The 24641-nt window shown below is 37.9% G+C and overlaps 1 protein-coding gene across 3 annotated transcripts in view; it reads right to left on the minus strand.

Moving 5' to 3' along the window:
* The window catches only part of MGA (MAX dimerization protein MGA), a 63244-nt gene extending 47034 nt beyond the window's left edge, over positions 1-16210 (minus strand). Inside the window, exons 1-8 of one of the 3 annotated variants that reach the window (XM_026664599.2) lie at positions 16091-16193; positions 10038-10173; positions 7989-9116; positions 4121-5057; positions 3826-3925; positions 3245-3337; positions 1646-1777; positions 767-865 (exon numbers count right to left, since the gene is read on the minus strand). In XM_026664599.2, coding sequence (XP_026520384.2) covers positions 767-865; positions 1646-1777; positions 3245-3337; positions 3826-3925; positions 4121-5057; positions 7989-9073 — 2446 coding nt within the window. In that variant the 5' untranslated portion in view covers positions 9074-9116; positions 10038-10173; positions 16091-16193. Of the gene's footprint in view, positions 1-766; positions 866-1645; positions 1778-3244; positions 3338-3825; positions 3926-4120; positions 5058-7988; positions 9117-10037; positions 10174-16090 lie in introns of all 3 variants that reach the window. The other 2 variants (XM_026664602.2, XM_026664600.2) reach the window with 2 other exon arrangements.
* Positions 16211-24641: the final 8431 nt, after the last annotated feature.

Here is a 24641-nt window from a genome sequence, read left to right on the forward strand (position 1 = left end):
ATCCTGAGTCACCAAATTTTTAAAAAAAGAACTTCTGAAATTCTTCTCAATTTAAGCATAGGCAGTAGAAAAGACTCATTCCATTTTTCTTGCCTTTCAATAATATATTAATCAATTGGGGTTTTAAAAAGCAGAGAAATACATGGAATACTGGGCTATCAATTGTCTTCGAAAGTTACTATGCAGTTTCCAAATCACTAGCAACAAGTTGCAGCACAAACATTATCTTAGCAGAGTGAATCATCACATTATGACACAATTATTTGAGCAAAGTACATTTTGTTAACTGAGATTTAAAATGTACAATGTTATTAAACTTAATCAGAGTTGCTGTTTAGTCATTCAATTTCTAATACTGAATTTAGTTTGAATCTTCAGCTAAAATATCTGTTGATGGGCAAAGAAGCTTTTATATGATCTATAATACATTAAGCTTTCCTTTCTACCCTTGCCTGGTGATGTATCTGGGAAGCTTCAAACAACAGTAAGCCAGCTAAAAATGGGAGCCAGATATTAGTAATGCAATGCATTTTTAGTCTGCAATTTTAGTTAAATTGTGGAAAAAAATCTTGAATATATTTTATCTAACAAAATTCTAAAAATAAACTTTTTCAAAAATATAAAATATATATGCATACTTTATTATCTGTCCTCTGTGACTACAGCCACAGGACATATTGAAACTATAAATTCTATGCATTCTTTCTCTCATTTTCTCATTTCATTTTCTTATAGTAAAATTCTGCATAAAATTTTTTCCTTTTACCTTCATTTTTTGAAGTGTTGTGAAATTTTCCTCGCCAACCCTTTATTTTTGTGATATCATTTGTCTTTCCAGTCCTTGAAATAAAATGAAGTCCAGTATCTGGCAGTATAAATGAGTTGAGAAAAATGGGAACAAAAGAACTGTGAGATCATTTTGCTTGACAAACAAGTTAAAAAAACCTGCTACAATACACACAAATACAATACATAGCTGCTATCATGTACTTAGCATGTGTGGTCCTTCTAGACTTGCAACTCCTTTGTGCAATTTCATGTTTTGTACCAATTGTACCCTTTCCTGGGCCATAAGGCTTTATTCAGTTATTCTTGCCGTAGTTGCCTCTAGAATGGATGACTGTTCATGATGAGTTGGCAAGATGGTTGTGTGATACAACGATGGACTCTCCTACTATCTTGAGTTTTTTTCAATCTTTTTTGTTTTCTTGTTTTTACTTAGTGTTTTATGAAGTTTGTTGTTATGTATATATACTGCTCCCAGTCCCGTTTTGTAAGATGGGCAGCTATATACATTTGTTAAATAGATAAATGAAGACAGTTACATATGTAAATTCTGAAAAAAATACTCTGGATTTTTTATTTTTTGGGGAGATTGTTTTGAGCTTAGTACAAATGTGAACCCAGCAGCTAAAATAAGCCATGATTTATGACCTAATAAGGGGGAACCTGGCTACTATGATTTGTCCAATATTTACAGCTGAAACAAACCATGTACTGTACAATGTGTAAGCAGTCATCTTACTGAACAATATATTTATAGATAGTAAAACAAAACATGGTGTTTTGTTGCAAATCTCTTTCAAAGATACAGAAATACTTTACAACTCATTTTAAGCAATCCTGCATTAAGACACTGACTTACCAGCAGAATTGGAATCAGTTCCTTCATTTTTCCATGAAGCATATTCCTCTGAATAACTTAATGGCAACTGCACACCCAAATACTTCAGATCAATACTCATTGTTGGGTCCACAAAATTCAATTTTAAACCCACTGAAGGAATGAAGGAATTGTTATACCATTATTAAAACAATTTTGTATGTGTATCAAGATCACTGTTATGTTTTCTCTTGCCAGGACTTTATTTTACAAAATATAAAGCTGAAAACAATACTTTTCAATTGGTTCTCTTTCCAATATAAATTATTCCACCTTAATTAAACTTTACATGGATACAAAGATTACCAAATTAGATGTTACAAAGTTTTCTTTGTAAAATTCTATTTGCAAAATTCCTTCAGATATAACTTAAGAAGAAAGCTAGATGACATTAAGTATAGCTTCATTAAACAGTATCAATAACCGAATTTAAATGTCGATACAATTCATCACTAGAGTTGAACTTAATGAGAAAAGTATGGTACTGAAAAGGGAAAAGAAAAAAGAAATCTTCTATAAACACCTGATCTCATGACCAAAGTTGAAGCCACAATCTACATTAAGACAACATCAATCTCTATTTGTCTTTTTACCTCCCCCTTCCCAATGTCAGTACTTCTTGGATCCAATGTTACTTTGCAGAAGTAGAAAACCATTTTCACAAGACAATCTCACAATTTCCCAATCTGATTACAGCCCATGCTGCTCTGTCATACTATCCCTATTCTTCAACTCTTAGGATTCTTTTTGCCAAAAGAAAAGAGAAGAGCATTTTATTCTACATGCAGAGTTTTATTCTTCTGTTTTGGGAATCCAATAGAAAACTTTCCAGCTTCCAACTTTCTTCTCATTTGCCTATTCAGATATCAAGATTTCCCCCCTTTTTGTGATTAAATGATAAATGAGCATGCAGTTTCCAGCATCATGTGAATTGGGGGCAGCGCGGCAGGAACTTGGAGTACTAGTCATAAGTCCCTTCATTCATCAGAGCCATAACTTTGAATGCACATTGAACAAATAGCAATAGCAACAGCACTTAGACTTATATACCACTTCACAGTGCTTTACAGCCCTAAGTGGTTTACAGAGTCAGCATATTGCCCCCAACAATCTGGGTCCTCATTTTACCAACCTTGGAAGGATGGAAGGCTGAGTCAACCTTGAGCCGGTCAGGATCGAACTCCTAGCAGTGGGCAGAGTTAGTCTGGAATATTGCATTCTAACCACTGCACCACCATGGCTCAAATGTTTGTAACTCAAGGTCTACCTGTAAAACAAGTGTATAGTGGGAATATAGTGTACAATTCCTGAATGTTATTGTATTAAGTCAACTGGTTTTAAACACACATTCAATTGATATGCTTTGTAGAGGAAGATTCAATTTCAAACCTAACCAAATTATTTTCCATTTGATACAAATTATTCATTATTCTGACAACAATGATGACAATCTACATACGTCTCTGCATTTTCATCAATCTAGTTGTCACACCCAATACATGACATAAAATACAAAATACATAATTTATACAATAAAAGCAATAACAATAACCAGGAGTATTTCAGAGTTTCTATACCTACCTTCTTGAAGACTTGGATGTATTACTTGTTTGTACTTAAAAGATTTTAAATCTTCTAACAATTCTTTTTCCATCTGTTGTATTCTTTGACCATCTGTCAAACATACATTTATTTATTTATACATTCTCAAAACTATTTTAGCTACAAAAATGAAGATTGTATGGAAAAAATAACCTATCAATCAAGGCCCCATGAAATAATATTAATTTAATCATTACATTGTGCTTTTCAGCCTGGCAAGTTTAGCAGGAATTCATAGATCCTTGCAATGTCACCTGGGACCAAAGTTATAAAATGTCTACACTACAAATTATATTAGATGGAAGAACTGATAATGATATAAGGAGGTGTAATTTATTTATTTCAGAGCTTTCAACTGTAATGCTAAGGAAAATCCTCCACTGTTGGAAGATTCATTCCCAGATTGAGCTGAATGGGGAACCCCCACACACACACTATGAACAACAATCTCTCACTTAATGAAGATACTAATCCTGCCCTTTGTTAATAATCATAACCTATGACTGACAATACTTGCAACTTGATATATATTAGGTAATAAGTTTAACTATTATTGTTACCTGAATCAGTGCACGGATTACATGTAGCCAGTGAATTGTTCAGTGTATTTTGCAGTTCTTTTTCTTCAGCTCTATCAAAACTGTGGATATCAAGTGCTTCCTATGTGCAATAAAAACATACTTTGACAAATTGTGCAAGTTTTATACTGGAGGCATTACAAAATTACAGGAAGCTACACTTTGAAATTAACTTAAAATGATTGGTAGGTATATAATTTAAAACTACTATATCTGAAAATGGAAAGAATTATAATGCAGAACCCCAAAGAAGTACAAATTTTGGATATAAATTTACCTTGGATACAAAGGATACAAAAAGCATTCCATCCACGTCCTCAAGATCAGGGTTAACATCCAAATGGGTACTACCACTTCCCAAAGAGACATTATTGGTTGTATCAGATTTTGCAATGCATTTAGATGATCTTCCAGCTTCAGATAACTTTGATTTCCGTGGTCTTCCTCGTTTCTTTGGGCCTGACACCCCAACATTTTGACTGCCAACAATACTCTTGCCAGAAATATGAGTCTTCAACATATTTATGTTTTGGTCATCAAAGATAACTTTAGCTAAAGATGGGCTGCTGGTGGCAGGGGCCTTGAGATCACAACTGGACTCTATTTCAGTTGTATTGAGGCTGCTGTACGCTTCAGTACTTATCCCTAGCACATCTTCTTCTGAAGGTATATGTGGTGTTATGTTTTCAGATACCATTTTATCAGTTGTAATCTTCTCAGTTTCCTCAACTTCAGGAGGGCTAGAGATACTTTTATTTTCAAAATGAGCAGGGAAAGAATCTAATGAATGTGGAGACTTTTCATTCTTAGTTGTCATTAATGCCTGTGAAAGAGCAGAGACTTTCACTGTATCCTTGGTCATTGTACAGGACTCTAGGTAAACTACAGGCATCTTCCCGCTATCTAATTTTAGCATTTTTGCTTTGGCAACACCCAACTGGTTTATTTGTTGTTCCTTGTGGAATTCAATATCCATTTTATCTATTTTACTGTATTTCTCCAGCTGCTGCTCCAATATGGAGCCGTCACTGTTGGAATATTCTTCTGCAATGTTATTGGTTTCTTCTTCCTTCACATTTACCCCTTCCATGCAAATTAGAGGTTCATATTCATAGTTATCTAATGGTTCTTCTTTTACAGACACGTTGATTCCTCCCTCTTGAGTAAGCTGGGATGTCACATGTGACAATTTTTGACAAGGATTGGATATTGGACTGAAATAAGAAAACAAAGAAAATACTCAATTGCAGAATAAGCAGGATCTCATCTTCTCTTTTCGGACAGACATGAAACGTATACTTGGCTTATTCGAACACTCACCCCTTTAGGCATCACTCTCTTATTAACACATTGCAACAAGTCGTTAGCATTAAGGTTAACTCAACAGCAACTTTATGGATGGGAAATTCACTGTTTGGAGCAAAGTTAAAATTAAAAAAACTAAAGTGAAGAGAAAATACACTTTCCACCAAAAGAAGACTAAGTCAAATAAATAAATAAATAGACTATTCATTCCTCTTCCTTCTTCCATCAAAAACCTCACGATGGATATGGAGTCAGAGGAAGAGAAAAATGTTGGATGGAGATAAGGAAGGGATAGCAGGAAAGAAAAAAAGGATTAATGCATTACAAAAGGGTTAAAGTTCTGTAAGCAAATAATAGCAGGCAAGAGCTAATTTTCAAGTGCATCTATCTTTTTATGAAGCAATGCTACTACAATCAACAATCTCTTCTCTATCAGTAAATATAATTATTTGGGGAGGGAAAAAACCGTGTTTTTCTACTTCCTGTTGGAAATATGTTATATCACAATAGCAACAGCAGATAGCTTATTATAACGCCAACCTAGCAGTTCGAAAGCATGTAAAAATGCAAGTAGAAAAATAGGGACCACTTTGGTGGGAAGGTAACAGCATTCCATGCGCCGACGCTTAGTCATGTTGGCCGCATGGTGAGATTTGAACTGCCAAATTGCAGGCAACCAGCAGGCAACCAGCAGTCAGCAGCAGTACTGCACTTTAACCACTGCACTACCATGGTTCAAAATATACTGAAAAAAGCTGATAGTGGAAAATAAATCATAACCAACAATTTGTTGGAATTATGAATAAGGATTTTTATTCCCATAAAGCCAGTTAAACATAAGACTTAATCTTGAAATCTAAAGATAATTCATCTACATTTTGTTGCATATTTCTTTTTGACAGTCCTTAATGTGTTGTTTTTTTATACAGACAACCTTTGCTAGTCTGCCCATGTATGTAGGAAATCTATTAATGCTTCAGAAAAAAGATTAGTACTGCAGGATCCTATACCTTCATATGTAAGTGCATTTATTTTAATTAAAATAAATTTTAAATGTATTCTATATTAACACAATTAACAACAGTAGAAATAAAAAATATGGCTACATATTTCTGAATCTAATTTTTATATTTGTTAAAGATATAACTTGATGTATGAATCTGACTAAAGCTGCATATAATTCATTTAGCTTTGGCCTACTGTAATAAATTAATTCTGACATACTTTTTTATTTTAATTGGACTTTTAAATTTTTAAATTGTTTTTTTTTAATTGCATTTTCTTAGAATGTATAAAAAGAAAAGGGTATGAAAAGTACCACACAACAATTTTAATTATATTGGAGCATATTAATAGCACTATATTAAGATAATGAATAATATAATACTATCAAATTATATTGTGTAGGTCCTATATATGAATACATAGACAAGCCCCCACAGCTCTAAAACCATATATATTAATGAATCTATAATTTGGAACCAATTTATTCATTCTGGAACTTGTAAATAGGGTTTAAAGTAGTATATCAAGCACTGATCCAGTCCGAATACCATTACAGCTAGAATTGTAATAAAATAAAAGCTTTCAACACTGCCCAAAATAAAAATATTGCAAGTTTTATATAGCTATTTGGCTGAAATTATGTATTTAATATTTATTTAAAAAAAACCTTTACACATATTGTTAGAATTCACAAATGTATACATTCTGTATTTTACTAACTTTCACTAATATCACTCCACTCACCTTGTTCTTACACTATGGCACAGGTGTCAAACTTTATTGCGTCATGGGCCGGATCATGATATTTTTTGCTTTTGTGGAGCCGGGATGGGCATGGTCTGCCTATGATGTATCTGGCCCACAGGACACCACCTTGACAGGCCTGCACTATGGAATTTAGGATACATACAGCATTTTCTCAAGCGGAGCTAGTGGGCAATTTGGGGTCCTCCTGGATTCACAGTCTCTTGCAGGTTCATCTTGTGTGCCAGTTGCACCTATTTCTGGATCAAGAAATTCTACTCATAGTGACTCATGCCTGGATCACTTCCTAGTTGGATTACTATAAGGCTTTCTACATGGAGCTGCCCTTGAAGAGTACTCAGAAGCTGCTATTTATTCAGAATGCAGTAATGTGGCCAGTTTGGGACGCTGATGTAACATCTATACTCCAGCCTTCTACTGCACTTCCAGGAGCTAGTTTATTATCTAAGAGCTTTATATGGCACAGAACCAGGTTATTTGAGAGACCATCTGTCTTTCATTGTCTCTGCTCATTTCACCAATATCGCTGGGACTGGTAAGCCCCAAGTTCCCCCTAACAGGAAGTGTCATTGAGTGGAACCAAGGACACCCCCTCTATTGCAACACGACCAGAAATCCAGATGGCTCTGATCTTCTGTAAGGAATGAAGATCTAGATCAGGGCTGTCAACTCCTGGCCTGTGGGCCGGATGCATTACGCACTGGCCACACCCATGCCTGGGTTAGCCAAGGGGATAAAAGTCCCAATATGTCACATGACGACGCCGTGACGACGAGTTTGATACCTGATCTAGATGAACCATCAGGCAATTGGGCGAGAAGATTAAATGAGCCCTGCTGATTGATCTGTTTAATTCTCGTCTCTTGTTGTTTAGGAGTAGAATGGTTTTTTAGATCCCAAGCATATTATTATTGTTTTGGGCTATTTACTTTTGTACATTGTGTCAATTGCTGTTTTAATCCTCTATTCATTGTCTAGAGTCACTCCTGTGTAATGGAGACCAATATAAGTTGTTTTAAGTATTTTTATATGAATGCTGATTATCTTTTATATAAAAAACACAACCCTACCTTTCTGATGCTTCTTCCTTTAATCCTTGATCATCGCCTGCATGTACATCTGTCTCCGCAAAATGTAAGAACTCATGATATGGACTAAGGGACTCTTTCTCCAGATCTGGGTCACATATCCCACTAGGTGGTGGGTCCAGTTTCTGTGATGGATCCAAAATATTTCCTTCAAGGGGATGCCTGTGATTAGTAGGAGAACTTGTAACACTATTACCTTCATGCTCCGAGCTACCATTTTGCTTCACGTCACGCTGAAGTCTACTACTCAAGCCATCTTCTCTGAATCCTTTAGCAAATGGATTATAGTCTATTTTTAGTTGTGTAATTTGGATGTTTTGATATGCAGTCACAGCAAAGAATTCTGTCTGTGGAAAAGTGAAAGTTTGGACATCAGGACCATTCAACTGGATGACCTCTGTAGCTTTTTCAGCAGGCACCAGGTGTAGTCGAGGTAAATACCGATGCATAGAATGCAGAATGATATGTCCTTCCTGGTCCAAAGTATTATTAGTAAGCTTCAATTTGTAGAAAGATACTGGTTGATGCATCCAGTAATGACCAGTAGAAGGTGATTCAGGATGAATAAACACTCTTCCCAGCACATGAGGTTCTGCCTTTCCACTGGGTTCCCAACTATGGCCATTCCACTTATACCGGAAGTTGTCAATAGGAGAAATATCCATGACTAGGATATACTTGAGGTTGGATTCTAGGCCTGATATCCAGTATCGACAATATGGAAACATTCGTCTCCCTTGCTTTGTCAAAATCATTTCAGTGCTGCGATGATAGAATTCATTCCACATATTATTGTTGTCCAGCATAACAGTGATATTCCCTGAAGCACAATCAGCTGGAAGGTATGTCTTTGCTTTAGGTTTCACTGGCTTTGCTGCACTGCTGAGAAGACTGCTGTTATCTTGATTTGAAAGCAACGTTCCTTGATCAGGTTTACCAGTGCTCTGCTTCACAAGAACATAAAGAGCGGGAGTTGTGCCTGACATTGTCCCAGTATTTTGGTTTCCTAATATAACTGGTTGTTTCTCCATTATGGGAATAGTTGAAATATCCCCGATATTTTCCATATTTCTCAATTTTGGCAATTTAACTTCATCGATTTTTAATCATCTGCAGGGGAGAAAAATCAATGAAATAACATTCATACAAAATAGTTAAAGTATGTGTGTGGGATGTGTGTGTTCATCCCTACTGCAAACTCATGCCAACTGCAACCACAAAGATAAAGAAAACATTAAGAGGATAAACTCCCACTAATAATTTTAATAAACCAAACTGTATCTTTACAAAAATGCAGCATGATCATCTTAATTGCAAAGGAAATAATTTTCTCAAACGATCCATATGTTGACTTTTGTGAACAAATGTTTCTAAAAGGATTGTCCTGCCAATCTTAGTAAGTCAAAATACTTTAATATGAAGTCCCTTCAATAGTTATGGCTTAACATCAAAATTAAGATCATCACTTTTGATTAGAGACCAGAAAACCAGCACACAGTGCAAGGTAATATTTACTAGTTAGTAGTTCAAAGTCAAATCTTTCACTGATTGCAATATATACAGTAGATACTCTTCAAGGGATTATATAGAACGAGCAGTAAAAGGCAGCACAGTAAATAAAACTGTGCAATTAGTCTTACTGATACTGTAATCTGAAAATACCAATACAAGAGAGTATTTGTAGCTCAAGGTTGAAATGAGGGGAATGAAATGCACTGAGTTGTAAATGCCCAAGCACCCAAATTTTAATGACAGCAGGGACAATATAATTCTATAACTTAGGGAACCAGACATAAGTACCATTGGTCAGACTGTAACTTTGAATAGTAGCTGAATATGGTCATTAAGCATTAACTACCTGTGAGACAGAACCACTGGAACCACCTCTTTATTGTTCTGGCATTGATTCTCATCTCATACATGGATTCAGTTCAAAAACAAAATACTGGAGAAGACATAAGACTTCCTATATACAACAGGTCTAAATTTAAAGGTAGTACCACATATATATATATATGCCCAATAACTGACCCGAAATTTTGTAAATGCAAGCTAAACCAGTTTTATATTTTCCGTTGTTTAGGTGTTTCTACTGATGAACATGCTTTACAGTCATCTTGTTTTCCCAGAAGCTATTGTACATGGGAACATTAGTCAATTTATGTAGCTGTCAAAAGAAACAAAAGTATGTCAACATCTAATTATCTTTTTAATAGAAAGAAATCAAGATCAATTAATTTTTATAAACTAAATCATTGTGGTTTATTTTAAAAAAAAAATATGAATAAATATCCTGGTTTTGCATTAAGTTCTGACAATTCCAATTAGCACATTCTTCTTCTTCTTTGTACTTTAACTAATTTAAAACATAAATTAAGATATTTTTCTGAGCTAGGTTTTAAAATTCTAATATTTTTATTATATACATTTTGTCTTTTATCTTTTTTTAGTTTCTTTAATGATTCTCCGATCAAATAATTTGAATGAAAAGCAGGACTTAAAAAAGAGTAAATAAATAAATAAATCTGCTCTGGGTGCGTCAGAACAGAATTGGGTAAAAGGAAGCACACAAAGGGAAGCATGTTTATTTCAGGTTGTAAATAGCATAGACAAGCATGTTAAACATTTAACAGTGTACTTTTATTATAATTGCTTTCATTTCCTGATCCCCTTTTCTGCGACTACAAATACAGTGCTACATCTTGAAAATTTATTTCCAAATATGAATTCCAAGAATAATTAAAATAAATGTAACTTTTGCAATAGATTCATCTACATGGACTTTCAGTTAAATGGTGACTATACTGTACAGGTAGTCGTCGACTTACAACAGTTCATTTAGTGATTGTTTGAAGTTACAGTGGGATTGAAAAAAGTGATTTATGACCGTTTTTCATAGTTATGACCATTGCAGCATCCCTATGGTCATGTCATCAAAATGTGGATACTTGGCAACTGGTTCATGTTTTTGACGGTTGCAGTGTCCTGGAGTCGTGTGATCATCTTCTGACAAGCAGTCAATGGGGAAGCCAGATTCACGTAATAACCATGTTACTAACTTAAAAATTTCAGTGATTCATTTAACTGTGGCAAGAAAAGTCGTAAAATAGGGCAAAACTCTCTTCGCAAATGTTTCACTTAACAACAGAGATGTTGTGCTCAATTGTGGTTGTAAGTTGAGGACTATCTGCAATCGGTAAATGTTGAGGAAATTTTAGTGAAGTAGATCATATTTTTGTGTGTTTTGACAATGTCTGCATGCAATTCATCCTAACAGTTAAGTATCAAATTCTGATCTTAACTAAGCTGATAAAAAAGTTCTTCCACACCTTGCCCTCATTCATCAGCTATAATTTGCTATAATTTCTGATTTAGAGAAACCAGGAAGTAAAAAGGGAAATAGTACAGGAGACCATGTCATGGTCCTATTAACATTTATTTGTTTACGGTATGTCTGCAAAATAAAACCACCTTCTGTCCTCTCAAATTTCAGGACATTGCTGTTTTCAAATGTTTCACATTCCAATGTCTTGATTCAAATACTAAGCAGTAGTTCAACATTACAAGAAAAAACACAGCCTCTTACTGGGCTCTCACCCTCTTGCAGTCCTTTTTTCCCTTCTAGGACAGCCACAAATTGACCAAGAAGTTCTACTTCCATTGAACATTATAAAATACAGTTAATTTCAATCCTACAGATTAATTATGTGTAGTGAAACCTAGCCAGCTTCATAAACGTTCATTTAGAACAGAGGTCCCCAAACTTGGCAACTTTAAGACTTGTGGACTTCAACTCCCAAAATTCTCCAGCTGACTGGAGAATTAGTAGTCCTCTACTTAAAACAACTCATTTAGTGACCGTTTAAGTTACAACACTGAAAAAAGTGACTTATGACCGTTTTTCACATTTACAACCGTTGCAACTTCCCCACATTCATGTGAACAAAATTTAGATGTTTGGCAACTTTTTGGCATATTTATGATGGTTGCAATGTCCAGAGGCCATGTGATCACACAGCAAACTAAGAAACAAAGTCAACTGGAAAGCCAGATTCTCTTAACAACCATGTTACTAACAGTTGCAGTGATTCATTTAACAACTGGCAAGAAAAGTAATAAAATGGGGTAAAATTCACTTAACAAATGTCTCGCTTAGCAACAGAAATGTTAGACTCAATTGTGGTTGTAAATTGACCTGTAAAGACAATTGCTGGTAAAACTCCTTAAGATACTTCACATTTTTAAATCAATTTGCTGACAAAGCCACAGTAATCAGCTCTGAAAAAACTAAGAGTCTGAAAAGCAAAACAACCATATCTTATTAATATTATGAATGAATGCAAAATTGTAAACAAAGTAAATGTGGTATACCTAGTAATTTAGGGAAAATATTTTGTAACAACAAACTCTAGAAAGAGTGGAAAAAAGAGCAATAAAGATTAGAGGACTAGAGCAGGGGTTGCCAACTTTTTGGACCTCAAGAACCACCAAACTAATAATTTTAAATCCCGCGGACCACTAATATGAACTTTATCTGCAAGAAAATCCCCCACCCCGTTTTCCTACTGATTGATCATTCTTTATTTGGGATCGCAAGATACTATCTCCAGGGAGGGAGGGAGGGAGAGAGAGAGACTGACTGACTCTTTTGGCTTCATGCAAGGAAAGCAGCAAAAGTCTTTCTTTCTCTCCCCCAAACTCCGCCAGAAATGAGTCTTTGTGAGACTTGTCACACTGGTGCAGCCTCTTGGAGCAGGATGCCTTGCAGGGTCCCAAAGACTCATTTCTGGCGGAGTTTGGGGGAAAGAAAGACTTTTGCTGCTTTCCTTGCATGCAGCCAAAAGCAGAAGAAAGAAGTGGAAAGCAGCAGCCCAGTGGCCAGGCCAGGCGTGTGGTGTGGTGCAAGCTCCCCCTCGATCCTTTCCCCCTCCCCTCACTACTTTGTGTTGTTCACAATACAAGCGACACTGGATTAATTGCTTTGGGAGGTGCTTTGGGGGTGACATTTCTTTGCGGACCACCAAAATTTTCTCACAGACCACCAGTGGTCCCGGCCCACTGGTTGGCAACTATTGGACTAGAGGTTAAAACATACAATGAATATTTGCAGGAACTGGGTATTTTTAGTCTAACAAAGAGAAGGGCTAGGGTAATTAATCTTCTAATAATATGAGGGGCTCCACAGAGAGGAGGGAGTCAACGTGTTCACCATAGCACCTAAGGGCAGAACAAGAAGTAACAGATGGAAATTTATCAAAGAGTGATCCAATCTAAGGAAACATTTCCTGGCAATGAAAACAATTAACCAGTGGTATGGCTTGCCTCCAGAAGCTGTGGGTTCTCTATCGCTGGAGGTTTTAAATAAAATATTAGACAGCCATTTGTCCGGAATGGTATAGGGTCTCCTTCCTGAGCAGAAGTTTGGATTAGAAGGGTCCCCAACCGGTCCTCGGCAGTTGCCGCACAACCTTACCGGTTTACGCTGGTTTTAGCCCATCTTTGGGCAAAATGGTAAAATGAAACTGGCGAGCTTCGCGAGATTTCCGATTGGCTAGATGAAGCCCCATTTGCGAAAAAAAATGATTTCCACAAAGTATCTTAATAACGATGCCATACCGCAATTGGCGCCAGCTGACGGCCCAGCGAAAGGTTGGGGATCCCTGGATTAGAAGATCTTCAAGGTCTCCTCCAGTTGTTATTGTTTACATTTTACATCTTTCAAAATGGTAAAATGAAACTGCAAAAGTTCAATTTGATGCTAATGAATCCATAAAAATAATTTTAAAAAAATCTTAATAACTAGCCATACCACAATTTGTTATATGACTCCAGCTATTGTTTGTAAACCACAATTTCTGGTTTAATAAGTTTTCTGAACTTTGTGATAAAAGTAAAGAAAATAAAGCTGAATCCAGATAAATATTTATATAGAAAGTAACCTCCCCAAAGAAGACTACATTAAATGGAATGGTGCCAGGCATGGGATACAGGGAAGGAAAGCACTTTGAAAGTAGTTCATTCTATTCAGCCAGCTTCCTCAATGCACTGGCAATGAACTAGAAGAGAAAAGGGGTAACAATCACCTTCCATCTGTTCCTTTCTTAGTTGCTAAACCAGATAAAATCCAATGTATTTTATTTCTTGAACTGCATCTTCTAAAAAAAAAGCACATTTGAAATATTTATGCAAAACCAAAATAGCACATATGCAAGCAGAAACAGCAATCGCCAGCCACATTAAAATGTTACATTTTTAAAAAGGCCAATATTTTCCAAAAATATATTTTATGTAACTTTATATTACCTAAGTTAAATAAACCAAATTACAAGAATCAGATACACACACACACACACACTTTGATGGGCTCATTTAAAAAAAACTGAACATGCCACACAGCACTATCGGATTCTATTCAAAACTGGACTTTTCCACTAGTCAAACAAAAAACTAGTCATCTGTTCTAATTCAACGTAATGCTGTTCCACTAAAATATAAAATAAGCCACTTGGATTGATGAGCATAATTTGAAGTCCAGGTAGAATATTTTATACCTTAATTTTGGAAAAAAGAAATTCCCTATTACAGCTTTGAAGATACCAAATTGATAACTCAAAGCCTGACACTCACTTCATAAAATCATTTTTCCATAGAATATTTGTATAGATATACTGAATAGGGAAAACAGGAAATTATGCATTAAAATCTACCACAAACAAAACTGAATGACTTTGTATCATTGATTGAGTCATTGATTGAATCTGCCATTTGCACTGAATCATGTTTATAATTTAATTTGCCACAAATATACCAGAATCTCTGCATGTCACTTAGGCCTTATTTTGCTTCAGTCTTTGAACATAAACAGTTACTTCAAAGCACATCTATTAAGGTTGACTTTGGGCAGTGAGCCTTATGGTTTGTGGAATGTTGTTACATTTTATCAAAACTACCAAGGAGCCAATGGTGTTAATTATTTCTATGTACATCATTCATAGGAACCACTAATATTACAAGATCATAGTAGTAGTAACAGGACTCAATAAAATATTTTTAATGTTTGAAATATAGATTTTACTTTTTCTACAAACTTAAGTACATTTAGCAGCCATCCGGGAGTTTTGCAGTCCAGATTCAGCACCCTATTAGGCTTTTGGTTCACGTTTGCAGGGTTTTTCAACTAGTCATCCTAGAAAAGTCACCTGTCTCTCCAGGAACTGTTTCCTCCCCGCTTTATGGTTGCCCTCGCACACGTTTACTTATGGATAACTTGATCACAAGGCTTAGGGCACAAGGTCTCTTGTGGGCACGATACACCGAATGATTAAAAACGGAGCAAACCAGTGGAGTGTGAAATTGTGATTTTTAGACTGGAAGCCCCCCGTTTATTGTGGCTCAGAGGCTCCTGCAGCCCTACCTTTAAAGCAGCGCAGAGCTGTGGCCCGAGGGGGGTGGGTGGGTGGGACAGGCGCTTCCCACGCACAGTTCAACTGCCCCCCAAACGCGGCTGAGTCAACAAAGGGGGCGCTTGGCGGGGAAAAGCAATGGCGGGAAAACCAGCGTTGGAGGGGGGGGGGACGGGACCCGAAGGCCCGAAAAGAGCAGAAGCGCGCGTTTCCGAGACCCAGCGGCCGCCCAAGCGAACGACAGGCACGTTAACCTCCCCGAAGGCCACCGGGTGCCATCGTCCCGCGCAAGCGAGGGGTTGGCAGCGGGAGCGCAGACGCAGCTCCGGGCTCCTCGCGCGACGGCGCCTCGAAAAGCGTCGCTCCCGCGTGTGGCGCGAGGAGCCTCCCTGACACGCGAGGCGCCGCTCGTTCTTCCCGCCCCTCCCCACCTCCCTCCTCGAGGGCTTCGACACGACGCTCACGGCCGACGCCGGGGAAACGGGTGTTAATTTTCTCAGCTGGCAGCCCTGAGAAAGCAGGAGGTATGCGAGACACGCGGAAAGTTGCGCGCGATTCGCTCCTCGGTGGAAGAAAGCAGAGGAAAGTTCTCTCCCGCCCTTCCCTTCCTCTGGCCCTCCCCACACGCCCACACACATATAGGCCCGGCGTCCGCCGACCCCCCCCGCCGTCCGCTTTTACCGTGCGATCGCGAGTGGGACGATGTAACCCCCTCCCCCTTCCTGCTATATTCACAGCCAAATCGTGTTACCCGATGGAGAGAAACGTGCGCACGCACCCATGTGACGTCGTCGGCGCGCCTAGAGGGGCGCAGGCGCGGTACTAGCCCGCGCGAGACACCTCCTCTTCGCCTGCAGCTTGTCACGTGCTCTTGGTGGCTGCTGTCTTCCTTTTCCCCCCCTCATCTCTTCCCTCCTCTCTATCTCTCCCCCCACCTCCTCCCCACTCCCCGCCTTGTTTTCCCTCGTTTGTCTCGCGCGTGCCGGTTTCGCTTAGTTGCGGACAGTTCGCAAGGCTCGACCGTGGCGGGGGAATGGGGGTTTCTGCGGCCGCCACCAAATGCAGGGACTCGCCTTGCGAAGGAAGGGAGAGGATATGGGAGGAGTCCGTTTGACATTTCTCGTGCTTAAAGCGCCACATTGCCGTTTTGCTTCATTGCTTCGCGTTTTACTCGAAGCGCTCGGGCGCGCCGAAATTTCTCCGCCCAATGCATTTCCAGCCCCGGGTCCAGGGTTTGTGGGCTACGCTCCGGGAGCAGTTCAACATTCCCGGAGCGTTATGGGAAAGCGTGGAAGAGGGTGTTATTCCTCTTCCCAAAGGTGGAGGCGGGGAAGGAAGGCGGGAAAGAAGCCTCACACGAGTCTCCGTCCTTAGCGCCTCCTGATCCTTTCGTTGCGAAGAGCCTTGAGCAAATAAATAAATAAATAAAAATAAAAGCCAAGCGCCTCCTGATCCTTTTGTTACGAAGAGCCTTGAGCAAGCAAATAAATAAATAAATAAAAATAAAAGCCAATCGTCATTTCCCTTTCGCGCGTCTGTACGCGCCCTCTCCTTTTCAATCCACCGAAGTAAGGCCATGTCCTTTGGCGTTCATCGCCTGGCCCAAGGACTGCCCTTCGAGGCCTCCTCTGGGCTCCCTTTTAACCTAACACTCTTGTTTTCACTCCTTTAAAGAAGTACAATGTAATCAGTATATCCCAAGGTTGCTTTTTCAAGACGTTTGGCTTCTCATCCAAGAAGCTGATATAGCTGAAGAAGCTTCTTGGATGAGGAGCGAATTGTCTTCACAGAAAAAACAGAAAGTCCAGTTGCCTCTTGAAAAAAGTGCCTTTAGGACAAACATGACCCGGATGACTGAGAATCTCCATAGACATTTAGCAATTTCTAGGTTCTATCATATCATGAGACCTAAAATGGACACCTAACCTCAAAAATGTCATCAAAAAAAGCACAACAAAGAATGTTCTTTCTGCCCTAACTCAGAAAGCTCAAACTGCCCAAGGAGCTGCTGATAAAGTTCTACAGAGGAATTACTGAGTCTGTCATCTGCATCTCTATAACTGTCTGGTTTGGTTCTGCAACCCAACAGGACAGACACAGACTTCAAAGGATAATTAGAACTGGAGAAAAAACAAGTACTACCAATCTACCTTCCATTGGGGACCTATATACTGCACAAGTCAAAAAGAGGGCTGTGAAAATATAGACCCCTCACATCCTGAACATAAACTGTTTCAACTCCTACCCTGAAAACACTATAGAGCACTGCACACCAGAACAACTAGACACAAGAACTGTTTTTCCCCAACACCATCATTGTGCTAAACAAATAATTCCCTCAACACTGTCAAAACTATTTACTAAGTCTGTATTACTATTATTATTAATCCTCCCATCCTTTCTTTCACACATCTCCTCCCACTTATGACTGTATGACTAATCTTGTTGCTTGTATCCTAATTATTTTCATTGACTGTTTCCTTTGATGATTTGATTGCTTGTTGCACCCTATGACTATTATTAAGTGTTGTATCTTATGATTCTTAACTCTTGATGAATGTATCTTTTCTTTTATGTACATTGACAGCATATGCACCAAGACAAATTCCTTGTGTGTCCAATTACACTTGGGCAATAAAGAATTCTATTATCTATTATCAATAATCAGTACTATGTTTTCCTTGTTGATCTATAACTCACTTTTTCAGCGATGGAAATTACAAAATGGGGTAAATGATTCAAAGTTACCTTTTAACTCCTTTAATTGTAAAATGAAAGATTAAAGCAATGATCAAACTTGTGGGTGGTTTATAGCCATGGTTTAACAGTGGTTTATGGAATAAGCCACTGTTCAAGTTCACATTGATAGGCTATTACCCATGGTTTGTTGACTAAGTCAAGATGTCGGGTTCAGTTAGCTAATGTGGTCAAATATCCTTTCTTGTTGGGATCTTGGTCATATAATAATTCTTTTATAGTTCTTTGTCATGATATGATGGCTTTCTACTCTTTTGGCCAGATTAATAATATATTTTATATAAAATCACTGACAACTAATAAGAAATTATTTTGTTTCCAGTGAAGAATCAATGCTGGACCTTCACTGTCATCTTTATGCCTATTGTTTCACTGAATATTATCTTGTGATAGGCTTGGCATATAAACTGGGTCCATCAGAATTTGGTTAACATGAGTTTATTCTCTCATCCATTTTTGACACAAAATAGTATGGCAGAGCTTTTCTGTAACATTGAGGTTGCTGCAACTACTTTGTTTATGTGTACACATATAGTCAAACAAAGGAGGTAGAACAGAAGTTGTCTTTGGTGGCTTCAGCTACAATATAGCCATTTTCTAAAAATCAAACTGATAGTTCAATGAGCTTTTAACCAGGAAATTGTCAGTTCTAGTCCCACTTAAAGCTGGCTGGGTGACTTTGGGCCTGTAACTCTCTTTCAACCCTACTTTCCTTAGAGGGTAATTGTGGGGAAAATGGGAGTGGGAAAGAGAATTAGGTATGTTGGCTGCCTTGAGTTATTTATAAAAATAATAAAGGTGTGATAATTTTTTTAAAAAAGCAATTTTAAATCTAAACAGGAGTGGGCAGATACAAAATTGGCTTTTCTTTAGCTGGAGCTGTCTATAGTTTCTTCAGTTTTCTAGTTCAGGGTAAGTATCAGAAGAGTATCTGCTATAATAAGGTATGTTGTAGGAATTTATCTTTTGACATTCCATTTATAAGAATGTAGATTCTTACATTTTTTCTCTTCAACTTGAGAGTTCAGATGCTCTTCTATGCAAAAATGTGATTGCCTTATTTGTTACAGCATGTTACATGAATCCAGCCATAGAGTCAGCATAAATAACTTGAGGTGCTCTCTGAGCTTGCTTGTTTTCTTGCAGATGTTTCATTATCCAAAGTAAATAACATCATAGCACTGATGTTATTTGGATAATGAAAGGTCTGCAAGAAAACAAGCTCAGAGAGCACCAAAAGCCTTCATTTTAACCCTAGCTACAAATATTCTCCTTTATTGGTATCATAAATAATTTATTGGACTTTGTCAAGGGACAAAACATTTTGTTCTCCTTGTCTTTTATTTCCTTTTTAAAAATTCAATAATTTACAGCTTAAATTGTGTTGATAATTGGAACAATCTTCAAATCTGCAATTGTGTGGTAATTGGAATAATCCTTGGAATTGCCCTTTTTGGCAATGGAATGGGCACTGAGCATTTCCCTTCCTGTGACACAAAGGTTGTGTTTTTTCTGTGGCTTCTTTAGTTTATTTTTTTATCTAATTTGCCACCCATCTCACTGTCAGACCACTCTGGATGGCTTACAATATTAAGATAAAACTTGGGGTATGGGTGTAAAATCACAATAAAGTCATAAATTCTTATACGTCGTGTGTTCAGCTATTGTTTCAATGATGATCATTTGAATTTTTGTCACCATACCTCAGGCAATGTCTATTTTTCATCTCAGTTGCATACTTGGAAGGAATTTTGGTGATGTCAAACTTTGGTGGTGGTATCTTTTTGAAGTAGCATAATTTGATCTTATCCACCAACAATTCATGATCTGAAATGCAATCAGCATCCAGATCATTCTTGCCAGTGAGGACTGAAGTGGACCATTGATGGCTGCATAGGCCATAATCTGATTATGGTGTACTTTATTTGGTGAGGTCCAAGTGTATAATCAGCACTTTGCTGTTTGAACCAGATATTCATGATTCAAAATCAATTTTCATGGCAAAATTGAGCCAAATAATCGCCTGCACTGTTCTTCCCAAATCCAAAGCTGCCAGTGATGCCTCTTTCTACTTGGCTGCCAGCTTTTGCATTGAAATCACACAGTATGTAAACAATCTATTGTTTTGAGATGTTCTCCAGAGGTTTTTTTATGCTGGCATAGAAATCCCTTATTTCAAGCTCTGCGATATCAGTAATTGGGGCATAGACTTGGATAACTGCGATTTTGAGGAGCTTGGTTCAGATTCAGATGGCCATAATGTGATTATTAACTGTCAATAAACTTTCCACTGCTTGGGCAAATTTATTGTTTTCGATAAATGCTACGCCATTTGTTTTCCTGGCGTTATGTAATAAATAGTGAATTCCTCAGATGGCAAATATCCATTTTCTATCCAGTGTATCTCAGTGGTGCCAAGGAGGTTGATTTTCAACCTGACCATCTCCTATTGGATGGTATCCAATTTACCCTGCTCATTTGTCAGACATTCCACATTGCTATCCAATCTGTCTTTGTGTAGCACAGACTCTTGCTTTCACCAATGGCTGCATTAGCATCTGAGACTCCTTCTAGATTTTCCCCAGGTGTGCCATTAATGTTTGATTACTCACTGAAGATCCTTGTGCTTCCCCAGTAGCTTCTTGGGTACCTTTGGGCCTGGGAAGTCCTATTGTTGGGCACCATACCTGATTTATTTGAGAGCCTTCCCATAAAATTTTCTTGGCAAGGTTTTTTACAAGGTAGTTCATCAGATTTTACCTCAACCGTCCCCATTTATCTGAGCTTAGGACCAGTATACACGTTTATTAATGTGTTTAGAAAAATGGAAATAGTAAGTCTTCACACATTTGTGGCATTCTGTTACAAATTTCTTTTGTTCCCAACAGTTTTCCTATACTCTTTCTTTGTTTCCTCTTTCTTTTTATTAAACTGCTACACTATGCTTCCTTTTTTTTCCTGGATAATTATCAAATGCATGAATGCTCTCTATATCACAAGAGAATAATTCAACGTTTGGCAGAGTTCAGAAGAATTATACCTAGGGTAGTAGTATGTAGCATGGGAGCTTAAGCTGGTAAACATGCTAGTCTATGAAGAGTTGAAGAACAGACATTGAAAAAAACGTTATGAAGATTGATATTAGGCAATAGTATTTTCAGCCAGTTTTCAAAATATGTCATAGTTTAATTTAGGAGGTCTTTAAGCAATGTAAGACGCGTCTGGAGCATTTATTGAAAGCTATGCCTTGCCTTCAGCAAACTGTAACAGAATGTTCTTTCTTGATCATCACTATAGCAATTTGCCAGACAGCCAACACTTCTTTTAATTCCCAACTGTTCTTCCTCAGAGCTGTGTGAATGCAATTTTCCCACAACAACCACCTTGTGAGTGGGTTGGGCTGAAAGAAAATGACTGGCCCAAGGTCACTCAGCTGGCTTTCATAGCTAAGAAGGCACTTGAACTCACAGCCACTTGCTTTCTAGCCTACTTTAAGCACTAGATAATTTATTTGCTGCCCATCTTTGAGTAGCTTACATCAAGATAAAACATTCAATGATTTAAAAAACTTCATTTTTATGACCTTGTAATCTCTTAATTCAGGGTAGAGTCAGGGAGACTGGATGGAACCGAGTGTTTTCTGGCCAGATGTCCTTCCTGACATCATGCGGAGTTCACAGCAATTATTTTTTCTTTGTGCCCTAGGAGAGAAACATCTAGGATTGAACTCTCAACTTTCTAAGTGGGAAGTGAGTGTCTTCACCATCACATCACTCAAAACAAAAATTCAATGATTATAAAAATAAAAACGGATTAAAATTACAAAAATTAAAACAAAAAAATGAGAGTTTGGAGTTAAAAGGTAGGGTGCCTTCTCTGTTAGTGACTCATAGTCTCTAGGCAATAGCTTCTCCTTCAGGACCCCATGCCAGACAGCATAGCCAGGTTTTAAGGCCTATCCTGAAGGCTAGAAATAGGGGGCAGATCTAATTCTCTGTGACAAGATGTTCCCGAGGGCGGGAGCCATGGATTACACCAGCCGAAAGCTTCAAGAGGAATTAGATGTGTCCTTCTATGTGAATTTGCATGAGCATTTACTTTGTTCTACTTAATTTTCCAATATAATTAAGAGTATTAACTTTACCCTTTATATTTGTTTGGTTTTCTCTACCTAATAATTTTTGACTTGGAAATTTGTGAGTTTGTAAATTTCCATAGGGGACTTTCCTGGATTAGCAAACAATTTAGAAATAATCTAATGAATAAATAAAAGACCCACAGATAAAATGTAATCTAGAATACTGTACAAAGATTAATAAAATATGAAGTATATGTATTTTATAGCTTTAATTTATATTCATCTGGTTATGGTAATTGATCAGGATTTGGGTCATAAATCAGTGCAATTGTTAAGCAAGGTGCCCACCTGACTGTCTCGTTCAATGTCCACATCCCAGCTCTCCCCATCGCAGTCATTAAGCAGAGCGTGGGATGCCTCAAGGTGGGGGAGACCTGGGGAGGCTTGGCCCAGGCCGGTACTGAAGCACTTCCCAGCCCCAGCTCACACATGCTTTGCCCCACTCTGAGGCACCCTTGCACTGCTTTCCACCCCACTGGATCCCATAGCCTTGGGCCTTTTCTCCACTGTAAGAAACTGATATAGTGTTTCACACCCACCCCTTTATGTCTTGCTCTACTTATCTCTTCCAAACATTGCCTTTCCGAAAGAGTACCCAGCTGATGCCTTCCTACAGAGGCCCACTTGCACCATTCTGGAAGTGGTCACCATTCTCTCAATTTCTCAGAATGGCGGAGTGCACACATTTTGAATGCACAACTTGGAAAATCACATTCTTCTGAGTGGTTATGATAACGGCATCCACTTCCAGACTGGTCCCCACTTCCAGGATGGCATGAGGTAACTTGGTAGTAAGGCCATGCATTTCATTAGGCAGGGACTCTTTCAGAGCAAGATGTTCCAGGGTGGGGAGGAGGCCCAAGGCCTCTGGGACCCAGCAGGATGGGATGTGGGGAAGGTAGGTGGACAGAGGCAGTTGCCACATCCCTGTGGCTGGTCATTTGGGTGGGCAGATTGTCAAGCACTTGAATTTTTATCATGTGACCATAGAGGTGTTGCAGTAGTTGTAACTTCAATGATAAGTGGTATTCCCTTCCTTCAGCACTGTTCTAATTTCAAATGACAACTGAACAAATGGTTGTAAGTCAAGGAATGCTTGCATATGCAATTTTCAAAAAAAGGAATGAAGTTATGCATCTTACATAATACAGAATTTGAAAATGCTGTGTGAACACTATGGATTACAAAGGATGTAGCACTTTTATCAGCACAAGATCCCATTTCTATAATAAATGAAGCCCACAATTTGATGGTATTTTTTAGGGCCTGCTCATTTTTGAGTTCTTTAGAATTCTCTGTGAGACTGATATGACATTAAAATCAGGGGAAGAAAGAAAAACAAAAACTAGGCCATATATTATGAACAAGGTCTGAAGTTTAGATTTTGTCTGAGGATGATGAATGTAGACGGAATTAGTCATTCTGCTGAGCCACCTCCATCTGCATTTTTACATGACAACAGCATGAAGGCATCAGTATGGTCATAGAAGCCTGTTATTTGTGGGATTGTTTCCACCCTTCTTTGCCCGTCTGATATAAATAAAAAAATAAATATGCTTTGTGTCCCATTTATTAAGAAGCATCATTTTAGGAGACCCAGGAGATATGCCTTCTCCATTACCATAGCCAGAACAGCATTTCTCCCAATGGGGTGGACCCTACCTGTCTTTTAAAAGATTGAACATGGCTCCCCTGCAGGCTTTGGATTAAGAAATAATATTGAGCCCATTTTAAATGTTTGAATGGTTTACATTTAGCACATAGTTTGGATCCTACTAGTAGCATATTATTAATGTATTAAGTGTAAGATTGTATACTTCCATCTTATGCTCTGATTTTGCCTATTCAATCTTGCAACAACAAAAAAGTGATCATTTGATTCAATGCATTTTATATTATTATTTCATTGATTCCATTGATTCCATGCATCAATGTAATCAATTCTACTCTGGGCTTTTAAAAAGCAACCAAGTGAAATGAATAAAAGATGCATTGAAGCTTCTGAATGTTGGTGTTGGAGCAGAGTCAGGAGTACTATGGACAACTAAGAAAACAAATGTTTCATCAAACAAATCAACCCACGGTTTTTACTTGAGGCATAAATTATCAAGCTTCCATTATTCTACTTTGGGCACATTATGCAAATATCTAGCTGTTTGGAGAAAGGCCTAATGCTGGAAGGAAAAAGAAGAGGATGATTACTAGATAGATGGATTCAGTTACAGTAGAATTGGGTGCACCGTAGGAAGACCAAAGTGAGAGCAGTTCCTCCTGGAGAATATGTATGTGGTTGTTAAGAATTTACAGCAACTTAACAGCATATAATCAGTCAATCAA

This window comes from Notechis scutatus, chromosome 1 (genome assembly GCF_049901735.1).
Source record: "Notechis scutatus isolate UNSWTSFEM ecotype Mainland chromosome 1, rNotScu1.2, whole genome shotgun sequence".
Classification (NCBI taxonomy): Eukaryota; Metazoa; Chordata; class Lepidosauria; order Squamata; family Elapidae; genus Notechis; species Notechis scutatus.